The 15514-nt window shown below is 36.9% G+C and overlaps 1 protein-coding gene across 8 annotated transcripts in view; it reads right to left on the bottom strand.

The window, feature by feature from the left end:
- CPSF6 (cleavage and polyadenylation specific factor 6) overlaps positions 1–15514 on the bottom strand; it is a 49279-nt gene that overhangs the window by 32540 nt on the left and 1225 nt on the right. For all 8 annotated transcript variants that reach the window (XR_007717888.1, XM_050749966.1, XM_050749969.1 and 5 more), the window contains exons 2-3: positions 5005–5214; positions 3222–3325 (exon numbers count right to left, since the gene is read on the bottom strand). Coding sequence is in view for 7 of the 8 variants with exons in the window: in XM_050749966.1 (XP_050605923.1) it covers positions 3222–3325; positions 5005–5214 (314 nt within the window). In the remaining variant the exon portion in view is untranslated. The remainder of the gene's footprint in view (positions 1–3221; positions 3326–5004; positions 5215–15514) is intronic.

Below are 15514 nucleotides of genomic sequence, written 5' to 3'. Positions count from 1 at the left end.
CCATATCCATTAGCCAACGCTTCCATTTCTTCCCATCCCTGTACCCTATGGAACCACTAAACCTAATTTCTGTCTCTGGACTGGTCTATCCTGGACATTTCATCTAAATGGAATCATACAATAGGAGGTCCCTTATGACCAGCTTTCTTTAGCATGTTTTCAAGGTTCACCCATTGTTACAGCATGCATCACCACTTCATTTATTTTTATGGGTGAATAATTTTCCATCATAAATATACAACATTAAAAGAAATCTATCCATTAGTACACGGACATTTGGGTTGCTTCCAATTTTTGCTACAATAAAAAGATGTACAATACCATTAACCATTGGGGAAGTGCAAATCAAAACCAGATACCATCACATTCCCACTAAGATGGCAAAAATAAAAAAGACAACAAGTATTAAAGATGTGGAGAGGCTGGGTGTGGTGGCTGGCCTGTAATCCCAGCACTTTGGGACGCCAAGGCAGGCGGATCATGATGTCAGTTCAAGACCAGCCTGACCAACATGGTGAAACCCCATCTCTACTAAAAATACAAAAACTAGCCGGCCGTGGTGGCACACGCCTGTAGTCCCAGCTACTCAGGAGGCTGAGACATGAGAATCGCTTGAACTTGGGAGGCAGAGGTTGCAGTGAGCCGAGATCCTGCCACTGCACTTCCAGCCTGGGCGATGGAGTGAGACTCTGTCTCAAGAAAGAAAGAAAGAAAGAAAAGAAAGAAAGAAAGAAAGAAAAGAAAGAAAGAAAAAAAAGAAAAAGAAAGAAAGAAAGAAAGAAAGAAAGAAAGAAAGAAAGAAAGAAAGAAAGAAAGAAAGAAAGAAAGAAAGAAAGAAAGAAAGAAAGAAAGAAAGAAAGAAAGAAAGAAAGAAAGATATGGAGAAACTGAAACCTTTGCACATTGCTGATGAGCACGTATTAATAAAATGGCACAATGGCTCTGGCAAATAATCTGGTAATTCCTCAAAAGTTTAAACACAGAGTTACCATATAACCCAGTAATTCCATTCCTGGGTACACATCCAACAGAACTGAAAATAACACATTCACGCAAAATGGGTACACAAATATTCACAGGGGCATTTTCCTTAATAGCCAAACGTGGAATTAACCTAGACGTCCATCAACTGATAGATTAAAAGACGAAAGTGCTATATCCGTGTAGTGGAGTATTATTCAGCCATAAAAAGAAATACTGATGCATGCTTCAACATGGATGAACCTTAAAATCATTATGCTAAGGGAAAAAGCCAGTCACATAGGACTACATATTTTATGATTCCATTTAGATGAAATGTCCAGAACAGGCATATCCAGAGCACATTAGCGGTTACCAGCAGATAGGAAATGGGAGTGACTGCTAATCGGGTACAAGGTTTCTTCTTGGGGTGATGAAATTTTCTGGAATGAGACAGTGGTAATGTTTGCCAAACTTCATAAATATAATAAATATCCTGAATTGTACATTTTAAAAGGGTGCATTTTATGACATGTGAATTATACCTCAATAAGAAAAATAAATTTAAAATAATCAGAATGATTACCAATTTGTAAGTTACAGGATATTCTAAATTATTTGAGGGAGGGAGGGTCTTAGTAGCTTAAGAAGCTTAAGCTCTTTTTCCCCTAATGTTCAATATGATCTTGTAAACTATACCTCTTATTCCAGTCAACAAGTTCTGCTGTTTGCACCAGGATTATCTTGGGTCACAGCATTTAGAAACAACTAAATTAATTTAACAAATATTTATTAAGCACTTCTTATAAGCAACGTACCATTCTAGAGCTGGAGATGTAATAGCGAACAAAAAATCTCTGCTCTCATTAAGCTTAAAGTCTTGGAAGAGACAACAAACAAGTAAAATATATCAGAGTGGAAATAAAGGAAACAGGATAGGAAGGTGCTACTTTGCACAAGGTGGTCATGGAAGAAAACTCTTGAACATTTTGAGTTCTGAATGAAGTGAAAGAATAAGCCATGTAGATATTTGAGGGGGAAAAGTAAACCAAGAAGAGAAAACAGCTAAACGTTCTAGGTAGGAATTGGTCTGGCAAACAGCAAAGAGACTAATGTGGCTGCAAGACAGTGGTAGGATAGGGTTAGAAAGGTGGTGGGAAAACAGATCACAAAGTACTTTGTAGACAATGGTAAAGACTGAGACAGACAGGAAGCCATGAGAAGATTCTGAGCAGAAAGAATGTCATCTTTTTTTTAGAACTTCTATAATGTGGAGAATAGACTGTAGGGGGCAGTCTATACTTCCAGTTAGAAAGCTACTGCCAAGTTTAAGTGAGAGATGATAGTGGCTTTGACCAAGTGGTGTAAGTGAAGTTAGTGGGAAGTGTTCAGACTCCACATACATTTTGAAAATATTCTCAGTTTAGTATAACGTGGTATAACCTTCTAAGATAACTAAGCAATATACGAAATAAGCATATTCTTTATCATTTTGCATCTAACAATTTATCCTTAAAAGAAAATCCAAAATCTGTACCAAGACTTATATAAAATGATGTCTGCTGCAACATTATTTACAATAGGCAAAGGTGGAAACAACCATGATAACCAAAAATAAGAGGTAAATTATGGTAGCATACCAGCTATGACGCGAAAGAATTAGACATTAGAGATGTGTATTTATTTTTATTCCTTATATCAAACATATAAACACATGAATTATAATTCCATTAATTAATTAATTATTTTTTAGGAAAAAGCCCAAAAGAATCTTCACTAAAATGTTAAAAGTAAACATCAATGGATGGTAGGATAGTGGCATTTTATTTTCTTACTTTTGGATATCTATATTTTATAATGTTCTCATTCTGATCCTATCTCACTTGTATAGTTTACTAGTGAAATACAGCAAAACATTCATTTAACACACGGTATTCAGCTGCCCATCTTCTCCCATCTCTTAATCACAGGGAGAGTAATGGTTCCTAAACTGTGATTTCAACAACCATTTAAACCACAGATGGAGAAAACTTGGGAAAATTAGAAAACAGATCTGTCCACATCTCCATTCTATTGGTTTTAGTGTGCTAGGTAATAGGGTACATAAAGTGAACAGTATCAATCTCTGCTCAAGAACCTCCTTCCAATGTAAACAATCATGTGTTGTATGCACGCGTAATTAACATTAACTTAAAGGAAAGTTAACTTGTTAAAAACTGTATCACTAGCTACTAAATCAAAAAGAAAGAAAAAAATCTTACCCCTTTGACTGGCCGTTTGCCCGATTTTCAAAAAATTTTATCTCCAAAATATCATTTACTCCCAAAGAATGAACTGCTTCAGTTAAGTCTTCATCTGTTGTCCACTGCAAGATATTATTCCCCTTATTAACCATTAAAATATAACCAAGATTTTTATTATCCCAGTTTAGTTTTTAAGGGGAAATTTGGGACATACAAAATAAATGCTGAGTGCAAATCTAAGTCTAGTTACGGCCAGTCAGGCTCCAATTTTTAAACAGCACAAAAAACATCTGGGAACCTAACTTCATTCCCTGATACATATTTCAGAAACTAGACAGTACCCTTGGGGTTACAATAGGATTTGACTCTCCAGAGTTTCTGGTCCCTTACAGCTTTAAATTGCTATGATTTTAAATTGTGAATAAAACCAATTTCACTTCCTCCCATTAAAGGAAAATATTTTGAATTTCATCTTGTTTTTGAATTAAAACATAGACAAGAAAAAACTAACATGTATTTAATATTTACCATACACTTTATGTATTAACTATTTAACTCTTATAACAACCCTATAAACCCTATTATTATCCTCATTTTACACACAATACAATAGAAGTTAGAGTTTGCCCAAGGTGACAAAACTAATAATAGATGGTGGAGCTAAGATCCAAATACTTACTTAGCAACCATACTTACATAACTACACTGCTACTGTTTCCAATACTATAGAATACTCAGACTGGGTGGTGGGAGATGTGTTACAAATTAGTTTTAAAAGAAATGTGAATAGGCTGGACACCATAATGCCAGCACTTTAACAGGCTTGGTTAGGAGGATACCTTGAGGCCAGGAATTTGAGGCCAGCCTGAAGCAATATAGCAAGTTTTTGTTGTTTTTTTAATTAGCCAGGTGTAGTGACACATGCCTGTGTTCCTAGCTACTTAAGAGGCTGACACAGGAGGATCACTTGAGTCCAAGAATTTGAGGCTTCAGTGAGCTATGATTACACCACTGTCCTCCAGCCTGGGTGATAGTTTTGCAAATTGTCTCCCCCACCAAAAAAAGAAATGTAAATAAAAAGGTTAAAAATACAGTGTTATTAAGGAAATGCAACGGTGCCAAATTTTACTGATTTCTGGATATACAAGTTTTAAACTTTCAAGTATACATAATAACTAAGTAGAGATACAAAAATTCTATAGGACTATTTTAATGATATTTAAAATGTAATGTTAATAAAAATATAAATATACATATGTGCATTTAATGAAGCTCTAAATCAATAATCTTAGTCTCATGACAACCCAAATTAAAATATAATACATATAGCAGTGCTTCTATAAATCAGATTTCAAATTTAAGAGCAGAAATAAAACTCAAATTTGTAATACAAATTAAATGGACACTATTTTTAAACCAGGAGTGACACTATGTCTCTTGCCTTTTACACTTGAATCCTGGTTTGAGACCCCATGTGAGCATTATTTTTAGTGAAATTAGGCTATCTGAAGCAAGGTAAAGTGGTAGCATAAAAAAGGTAACTGAAGACAAAACTAATTTAACTATATTTAACTAGTATCTCCACCAAGAAAAGCTGAACGACCACAAAACTCAAAACTAGAATTGGAATTAATGATGTTGCAAAGATATCTGTATTTCTCTCCTCACTGGACAAGCAAACACGTATAGAAAAACAAACACAGTAACTTCAAACTTATAAAAATCTGGAGAAAAACATTAATTACTAGAACAGTTCAAAATCAATTACCAATAATTTAATTCATATATTAACTTCACTCACCCATGTTAGATTTCCAATATATAATGCAATCCTCTTTCCAGTATACGTATAGACAACATTTGGTGCCGCTCCTTTACCGACATCATCACCAACTGTTGGTGGGAGAGTATCCATGTAATCCCGGTCTTCTGGGGCATCTCCATTATTTGCAGATGGAGATATGACATCGTCATACAAATCTATCTGATCATGCCCACCATATTCAGCTTCCTGAGATACAGAAATAATGTTCTAGATTATACAAAAGTCAAAATACTACTAAAACAGATTTGAACACAAATTCAATTTTTTGTTTTAAAAATCTGATAGAAAAAGGTCAAGGATTTCAGTACCAATTTTTTTCCATTTTATGCAATAGATGTATTCTTGAACAGGCCTAAAAAGTAAATTTCTTGCCGGGCATGGTGGCTCATACCTGTAATCCCAACACTTGGGAGGCCAAGGCAGGTGGATCACTTGAGGTCAGGAGTTCGAGACCAGCCTAGCCAACATGGTGAAGCCATGTCTCTAGTAAAAATACAAAAATTAGCCAGGCATGATGGCTCACGCCTGTAATCCCAGGTACTCAGGAGGCTGAGGCAGGAGAATCGCTTGAACCTGGGAGGCAGAGGTTGTAGTGAGCCAAGACGGTGCCACTGCACTCCAGCCTGGGCGACAGAGAGAGACTTCATCTCAAAAATAAAAAAGTGAATCTCCTTTTGTATTTTTATTTTTTGTAGAGACCAGGTCTTGCTACAATGCCCAGGCTAGTCTCAAACTCTTGAGTTGAAACAATCCTCCTGCCTTGGCCTCCCAAAGTGCTGGGATTATAGGCTTGAGCCACAGCACCCAGCCTAAAGTTAATTTCCATATAATGAATCCTACTTTTCCACTGATACTTATAATATAAAAAATAAGTTCTTTTGGAAAAAGAAAGACATGGAGACAAACAACATGAAACTTTCCTTGGAAATACTCTTAAGTAATAACACATAAAAATGCAAATAGACAAGTTTTTTAAAAAACTGACATTAGAAAAATCACCCCAAAATCCAAAGCCATTATATCTTTAATATTTGATCACAGAAAAATAGTTATTACGTTCTATAGTATTCAGATCTTGTTTTCCAACCTTGAGGAATCTAATACTTTTTTAAAAAGCATAGTGAGCTGAGGCATCGGAAAGAATATGGGCACATAAATAATTCAAAACATCATAATGAACAAGGGAAAGAGAAATAACAAATGAAATACATGTAGAACTATCCAAATTAATTATCTTCCAAGTTGTATCATTCTCAGTGAACAAAGAGCTAATGCTTACCTGAATTCTTAGTTATCTAGTCAAGTAAATTAGCAAGAGAAAAGCAACAGACCACAAAACAAAGAGTAAAGCCCTGGCACTGTCACCAACCAATCAAAGCAATGCTACTGGGTGTCACATGCCTAAATGATAATTAGGGAAAAGGAAAACTAAAATGAAACAGACATAGGAGCAGGAAAAAAATAGAAAAGAGGGTTCAATTTGTGACTAAGTACATGAAAAACGAAATGTAGGTAAAAGCAGAATACTCAACACTATTTAATTGCCTTTGATAATCATTACTAGACCATAAGCTTGACTGAGCCTGTAGCACAGGAAAATTTCCATTTTTATCTTCTACTCTCCCTTTCCACAACTAAGTACCTGTATTGGTGTGAACCATTTTATTCTTATGACATAGAACATTTGACATAAGGAAAAAGACAATTACAAGACAACTTAAAAGTTCAGATATAACTTACAGATTCTCCCATTAATACAATTTACTACAGAAATATACAAATGGCACATATGAAGGAGCTAATGGTTTTAGGTATCATGAGCCAAAATAGTCCCTAAATGGATAGAGAATGACCCAGAGAAAAGCATTTGTTATATGATGGTAAACAGAGCAACAAGATATTATTATTATTTTTTTTTTTTTGAGACGGAGTCTCGCTCTGTCGCCCAGGCTGGAGTGCAGTGGCCGGATCTCAGCTCACTGCAAGCTCCGCCTCCCGGGTTTACGCCATTCTCCTGCCTCAGCCTCCCGAGTAGCTGGGACTACAGGCGCCCGCCACCTCGCCCGGCTAGTTTTTTTGTATTTTTAGTAGAGACGGGGTTTCACCATGTTAGCCAGGATGGTCTCGATCTCCTGACCTTGTGATCCGCCCATCTCGGCCTCCCAAAGTGCTGGGATTACAGGCTTGAGCCACCGCGCCCGGCCGCAACAAGATATTATTATGGGCCCGGGCTACTGTTTTGTTATTTAAAAGACAGCCAGAATAAGACCTTTTTAAAAGAAAAAGAAAAAAGCATAGAAGGGGAAATATCATTTATATACATAAAGGGACCTCAAGTAATCATCAGGTAATCTATGTAATTAAAGACTTATCCAATTTACTAGTTACAGGATCTTTACATACCAATTTTACTTGTTATGAGGTAGAATATCTAAAAGACTTATTTAACAAGGGGTCTGGGATCTCAATGTTAACTCAGAGAACAAAGCTAAATTTAACGAAGGGCAGAAACTAAGACCACAAGTCACCGAATAATGCCATAATTTTATTGTTTGTACAGCAATCTAAAATCATCTTTAAGAAATGAGTTTTTGTTAAAGTAACATGCTCAAATTTCAATGACCACAGAAACTAGGAAAAAAGAGGGTAAGTTTTGTTATGAAGTTTCAGTGTAGCTGAAGCTTCAGGCGATGTGGCTGCAGCAGTAGTTCCATGCACTTAAGATACTAAAAAGTTTCCCACAAGGGGTGTTGGGCACTTTAATCTCTCTTGAAATCCGATTCTGTACATCAAGTAGAATTATTAATATTATTCAAAGGGAGTTGAGTTTCCATCCTCCTCAGCAGAAACTATAATCACAATATATGGTCTGAGGGAAAGTAAAAAAGAATGGAAGGGTTATTAACAGCAGTACTAAATGTATTTTTAAATTTACACTTTCACTTACATAAATAGGTGAACAGATTATTTTTCTTCTATTAGCTACAAACCTGTGAAAATGTTTACATAAGTAGACAAAAAATTTATAAGCATAATTGCAGCTACACTAACCTGGTACACCACAATCACTATTTTTGTCCATCCATGAATTCTATGTTGACACAAACCAATTTTCCATATTGATATGATTCTACCAATATTTAGGATCAGCCATTTTGTCTAGCAGTTGTACTGCTTCCAAGTGGTTGTAATATGATCCTAATTAAGACCATGGTCCCGGGGTCCATGTGGACTAGTTAGCTTCTCTGTTCCAAGGCCACAGCCTGTACACTTAGCCCCAATGGTATACATTTAAACTTTGTGAAAAAAATATGAATCTGAATACATTTGCTGCCATTACTAAAAATGAAACTCAAAGTACACTCTTATGTAGTATCAGTAATCTTCCTTTTAATCAGCTTCATATCACGTCAATCCTCCAGAGTAAAAAAATACAGAACACACTGAACTTTGTTCTTACTTCAGAAAGTGAGAAAACATGCATGATGTTTGCATGAGAAATTATGAAAAATGTATATCACAGGTCATATAGAAATAGCGCTCTGCAAGCTACTAAACAAACTAAAAAAAAGGTTTCCAGTTTTAAAGAAATATTTAACAGTATCATTTTTTATTACATGAAGGGTCTTTTCAATTATTACTTTTAATTTTAATGACATTCAAAAACAAGAAAATATCATCATCCCTCTAGTTATCTCTGATTCCAAATGCTGCCCAATCTTATCTGCTGTTCATAGTAGCTAGCTAGCTACATTACATAAAGATGGGAATAAACAACAGCTCTTAGGGTTTGTTTAAAAAAAAAAAAAACTCACTAATCTTTTTCACTCCCTACCATTCTAAATCACTACAATCATTCTAAAGGCAAGGTATTTTCTCAACATTTTACGAAATAAGATTATGTTCTACATGACATACAAGTATCTGTTGCCAAGCCAGAGAAAATGGATGGTAAAATGACCAAAATCCTATTAGTTCCCTTAAAGTAAGGCTTCTCAACCTTTTCATTATCCCTGTCTACTTCCCTTCTACAAGTTACTTTTAGACATTTTTTTTTCCCTAATTACCCGTCTTACAATTTTAATATCACAGACACATGATACATATTGTATACCACTATTGGGATGAACTTGCTAGCTGTCAAAATATTCATCATTCTCCCTGACAGGCCTGACATTTTTTTGATGGTTCTAAAATTACAGTAACATCATTCGAGGCTAGGCATGGTGGTTCATGCCTGTTAATCCCACCACTTTGGGAGGCCAAGGCAAGAGGATCCCTTGAGTCCAGGAGTCTAAGACCAGCCTGGGCACCTTACGGAGATCCCATCTCTACCCGCCCCTCCCCAAATACACACACACACACACACACACACACACACACACACACACACACACATATATTCGTGCATTACATGATACTATCAGTAAATACACAGCAAAGGCCACTTGTTTCAAAGCCTATTTTAAATTATTTCCATTTAAAGAAATATATGAAGGGGGGAAAGTTACATTTTGCATTTACAAAATATATCCTGTACCTAGGAAAAGAAACACTAGTATGCAAAATCCAATAGCAAATAACCTAATGCATATATTTTTAAAGAAAATATATCATTTTCTGGTTTTATCTAATTATGTTCTGAGTAGGCATTAAAATTGGCTAGTAATCCCTATAAAAATCCCTTCCTTAACTAATGGTAAGGAAGCCAATTTGGTACTAAAAATATGCCACATAAACCACAGTGGACAATTCATAGGCAACTAAATTAACTGTACCCATAAATAACAAAACAGAGAAGAGTTCTAGCTTCCCTGAACATTCCTATCCATTTTTCTGAATCAATTCTAACTAGCTCATTCGCAACCTGACAGCTTTATTTCAGATGGTTTCCTAGTAAACATAAACAAATCATAAACGACGATTCTCTGATATTTGTCCAAGAAACTTATTTCATTAACTGGCTAAACAATTGGCTAGAATACATACATAATGACTGAATGTAAAGCAAAATGATTCATGACATAAAAACTGACTTATCGGATGTCCAGGTCCGTAACTCCTAAGTGAATTTTTTGTTTCAACTACCACCTCTATACACCTACATTTTTAAAAAAGTAATTATTTCTGTGTGTGACAAAGTCTTGCTCTGTTACTCAGGCTGGAGTACAATGGCCTGATCTCAGCTCACTGAAGACTCTGCCTCCCAGGTTCAAGCAATTCTCCTGCCTCAGCCTCTGAAGTAGCTGGAATTACAGGTGTGCACCACCACGTCCGGCTAAATTTTGTATTTTTAGTAGAGACAGGGGTTTTACCATGTTGGCCAGGCAGGTTTCAAACTCCTGACCTCAAGTGATCCACCTACTTCAGTCTCCCAAACTGCTGGAATTATAGGCATGAGCCACCACATCTGGCCTACACTTCCATTTTAAAGTTGGGTGGTCAGATTACTAAATTTGTGCTCAGCGACTAACTGCCTGACAGGCCAGAAACTAAATCCCACATTAAGAGTTTTTGACTCCCAAACAAGCAACAAAATACACTACTTCAATGAACGCAGTGTAAAGTTCACAGAATTTCTTTGACTTTCCTCTCCAGATCAACAAAACTCTACAGATTAAACATAAAGGAATGGCAACTACAATATAGGACCTGTCAGTGTGCTATAATTACAGTAGTCCCCTCTCATCTGAGGGGGATATGTTCCAAGACCCCCAGTGGATGCCTAAAGCCAAGGAAAGCAAGGAACCCCACATACTATGTTTTTCCTTATACATACCTATGATAAAGTTTAATTTATGAAGTAGGCACTGTAAAAAATAACTAATAAAAGAGAACAATTATAGTCATGCATGACGAGGTTTTTGGTCCAGGTGGTCAGATTAGAATGGAACTGAAAAATTACTATTGTTTAGTGATCTTAGCCCAATGCATTACTCACACGTTTGGGCTGGTAATGCTGGTGTAAACAAACCTACTATGCTCCCAGTCATATAAAAGAATAGCACATGCAATTATGTACAGTACATGATACCTGACAACAAGCGACTGTGTTACTGGTTTATATATAGTATACTTTTTTGTTTTTACTTTTTTTTTTTTTAAATAGAGATGGGGTTTCGACATGTTGGCCGGGCTGGTCTCGACCTCCTGGCCTCAAGTGATCTGCCACCTCAGCCTCCCAAAGCACTGGGATTACAGGTGTGAACCACCACACCAAGGCCAATTATACCATACTTTTTATCATTATGTTAGAGTGTACCCTTTCTACTGTAAAAAGTTAACTGTAAAACACCCTCAGGCAGGTCCTTCAAGAGGTATTACAGAAGGCATTGTTTTCCTGGGAGGAGAGCCCATGCTTCTTACTGCCCCTGAAGACCTTTCCAGTGGGACAAGATGCAAAGGTGGAAGACAGTGATATTGATAATCCTGACCCTGGGCAGGCCTAGGCTAATGTGTGTGTGTGTCTTCAGTTTTTAACAAAAGTTAAAAAATAAAAATAAAAAAGGCCAGGTGTGGTCATTCATGACTGTAATTCCAGCCTCCTTTGGGAGGCTGAGGCAAGAGGATCACTTGAGGCCAAGAGTTTGAGACCTGTGCAACACACTAAGACCTTGTCTCTTCTAAAATAAAATTAATTTTAAAAGTTTTTTTTAAAAAATGTAATAGAAAAAAGTTTAGGCCAGGTGTGGTGGCTCACGCCTGTAATCTCAGCAGTTTGGGAAGCCAAGGCGAGAGCATCACTTGAGGTCAGGAGTTCGAGACCAGCCTGGCCAACACGGTGAAACCTCATCTCTACTAAAAATACAGTAGTTAGGCAGGTATGGTGGTGAGTGCCTGTTATCCCAGCTACTCAGGAGGCTGAGGCAGGAGAAGTGCCTGAACCCAGGAGGCAGAGGTTGCAGTGAGCCAAGATTGCACTACCGCACTTCAGCCTGGGTGACAGAGCGAGACTCCATCTCAAAACAAAACAAAAAAGAAAAAAGTTTATAGAATAAGGCTATAAAGAAAATATTTTATATAGTTATACAATGTGTTTGTGTTTTAAACTGTTATTATTGAAGAGTCCAAGAAGTATATAAAGTAAAAATGGGCCAGTCACAGTGGCTCACGCCTGTAATCCCAACACTTTTGTAGTTCAAAGCAGGAAGACAGCTTGCACCCAGGAGTTGCAGACTAGCTGGGACCACATGGTGAGACTTCATCCCTATAAAAAAATAAAAATTAGCCAGGCATGGTGGCACACCCCTGCAGTCTCAGCTGCTCTGGAGGCTGAGACAGGAGGACTGCTTGAGCCTGGGAGATAAGGGCTGCAGCAAGCCACAATTGCACCACTGCACTCCAGCCTAGATGACAGTGAGAAAATACTCAATCAACCAATCAATCAATCAATCAAGTGAAAACACTACAGTAAGCTAAGGTTAATGTATCATTGAAGAAAAAAGTTTAAATAAATTTAGTGTAGCCTGAGTGTACTGTACAGTGTTTATGAAGTCTACAGCAGCGTACAGTAACGTCCCAGATCTTCACATTCACCCACCACTCACCTGCTGCCCCTCCCAGGGCAACTTCCAGTCATGCAGGTTCATGATGAGTGCCCTATACAAGTGTGCCACTTTTTATCTTTTATACCAAGATTTTCACTTACCTTTTCTATGTTTAGATATATTAGATACACAAATACCACTGTGTTACAACTGCCTACAGTGTTCAGTACAGTAATATGTTGTACAAGTTTGTAGCCTAGGAGCAACAGGCTACACCATATAGCCTACATATGTAGCAGGCTGTACCTTCTAGGTTTGAAATGCAAAAGCACTCTATGATCACATATGATGAAAGCACCTAAGATGGACTTCTCAGAACATATCGCCATCATGAAGCGACACGATTGTATAAGTTTACTGTAATAAAAGTTACCTAAATATAGTATCTCTCAAAGTACCTTACTGTATGTAATATTTTCAGCCCTCAGAACCACGAGTAACTGAAACCACAGAAAGTGGAACTGTGGATACGTGTGGACTACTGTATGTAGGTATCTCTCAGCTCCCCTCCAGTGTACTCTAAGGGTAGAGACTACCTAAACTTTGTATCCCTCGTTGCTGGCACATAACAGACACTTAAGAAATGTATTTTCAACATTTTTTTTTTGAGACAGGGTCTCGCTCTGTCATCTAGGCTGGAGTGCAGTGGCCTGATCTCAGCTCACTGCAACCTCTGCCTCCCAGGTTCAAGCGATTCTCCTGCTCAGCTTCCTGATTAGCTGGGATTACAGGCAGGCACCACCATGCCCGGCCAATTTTTGTATTTTTAATAGAGATGGGGCTTCACCATGTTGGTCAGGCTGGTCTGGAACTCCCCACCTCAAGTGATCTGCCCACCTCGGCCTCCCAAAGTGCTGGGATTACAGGCATGAGCCACCACACTCGTCCTAAACAATTCAACTTTTAAATTATTTAGTTTTGGCCAGAATTTTAAAATCTACAATTACTAAATATTGGGCTAGTAATTACTACACTTGAGTATAAATCCCAGTTTAAACTGAATTGACACACTATTGAGTGTGAGACAGAATCACTTTCTTCTCAATTTCAAGTAATATGGAGGTTTGGAAGACGTTCAAATTGCCCTTCCAACTGTTCTCAACTTGGTGACATCCAAAGACCTCTAAGAATTAAAGAGAACCCATAAGGATTAGTCAGTCCCTTGTGCCTCCTCCCCCTTCATTCTCCATTCTTAAGTTCACCTGGTGAAGAAAAGAACTCTATTAGAGCTTCACTAAATTATTATTCTCAATCTATCCCCAAACAAATTAGTTTCTGCTAAGACTGTTGAATGCCTCACTTTTTTCTACTTCAATAGATGCAAATCACGTTTTGAAACAATACTGTACCTTACCAAAATACAAACAAGCTTCATAAAAGTATGACATTTAAAATATGAGACTCAGCAGGATACAGACAAAAAAATAGTAGAAAATGGAAATAAAGACTATGCCGAATTTCAAAGTACACAAATCCAATTAGAACTGCAGTTTACACTGGAAAACAAAGTTTTTTTTAAATGTTTACAACAGTTTTGAAGCCAAAATAAGTCAAAACTGGCTAATACTTAGGAAAAGTATTTTACTCAACAATAAAACAAGAGGTCAAGTCTACTATAGCAACTAGTAGAAATAAGGTCACCAGCTAGTAAAGATCAGTTGTAAATTATTTTGTGGTTGCCTCTAATGGTGGCAAAATTTTGGATAAACATTTCAATGACAGTAACTTTTTAAAAGCAGGATAAGCTCTGAAAATAACCAACTATCCTTTTGTGACTTTTTTTTTTTTGGTACAGGAACTACCACAGCAAGCAGTGGTACTGCAAAAAGATATACAAATCAATCAATCATTGATTGGCCAACGATATGCAAAGTAGCAAAAACAATGCCTCTATGTATCCTCGCCATCAATCTATTCAAACATATAAAGATCTTACTGGCAAAATTATACAACTGTGTTAGATATGTGGTACGTACCTTATAAAAATCGTTGAAAAGTTGCATTTAAAAGGAGTCCCTCATTGGGTCCACAAAACTAATCTCTTCTTACCTCCCGCCCAGTCAGCACTTGCTACTGCACAGGGATAACAATCCACCCAGCTATCCGGAAAAGGGAGATGTCCCTCTCAAATTAAGAATGCAAAAGCCCAAACATATTTCATTAAGAGGTACTGAAAAAAGTTTAACTTCTAAAATTGTGTCCCAATTCTTCTTTTATTGTGCATAGAAAGGTGAAGCAAAGTATTCTCTTGTAAGAAAAGCTAACAAGGGCAGCCTTGAACACTTAATCGTTGTTCCTTGCAGTTACGGCCCTCTTCTAAACGCACTGTTACATTCACTTGATAAATAAAAGGAAAAAAATTTCCTAGAGGTCTTATAAGCGTTAGAATCTGTGTTGCAGTCGAGGAATGTATCTGATTTGTAACTGACACAATTCAAGCATTATTATTTAAAACAAGCACAATTTTAAAAATACAAAAATTTAAAAACTTAACCTTTCATTACAATGTATTACATTTAAACAAATCCAGTCTTCAACGGAGTAGCAAACATTTAAAGCCAACTAGTAGTTTTCTGTTTTCTAATATTTAAACCAGAACAAAGTCATTCCTGAAAAACAGTAAAGAGCTCTTGAGTTTCCTTGTTTTTAAAAAGCCTGAGCAACTAGTCACGAATATGACAGTTAATGGAGGGGGAAAAAAACACATTAAGCCAGTATTATTTTATTAAGCTTCTCATAAGGACCTGGGAAATACAAAAAAATAAAGCTTTTAGGAACACGGCAGTTAGGCACAATTTGTTTTAAATGTGTTACTACATAAAATGCAGTAAAGATACGACCAGCAGGTTCAAACCTTAAACGTCACTACTCTAGCAACAAACGACATCTTTTGCAAGGATGCCCATTATCAGACATCACAGCTCCGCGTTACCTCTAAG

Source organism: Macaca thibetana, chromosome 11 (assembly GCF_024542745.1).
Source record: "Macaca thibetana thibetana isolate TM-01 chromosome 11, ASM2454274v1, whole genome shotgun sequence".
NCBI classification, from domain to species: Eukaryota; Metazoa; Chordata; class Mammalia; order Primates; family Cercopithecidae; genus Macaca; species Macaca thibetana.
The sequence above is the reverse complement of the archived record's forward strand: the minus strand, read 5'-3'. Positions and strand labels throughout refer to the sequence as shown.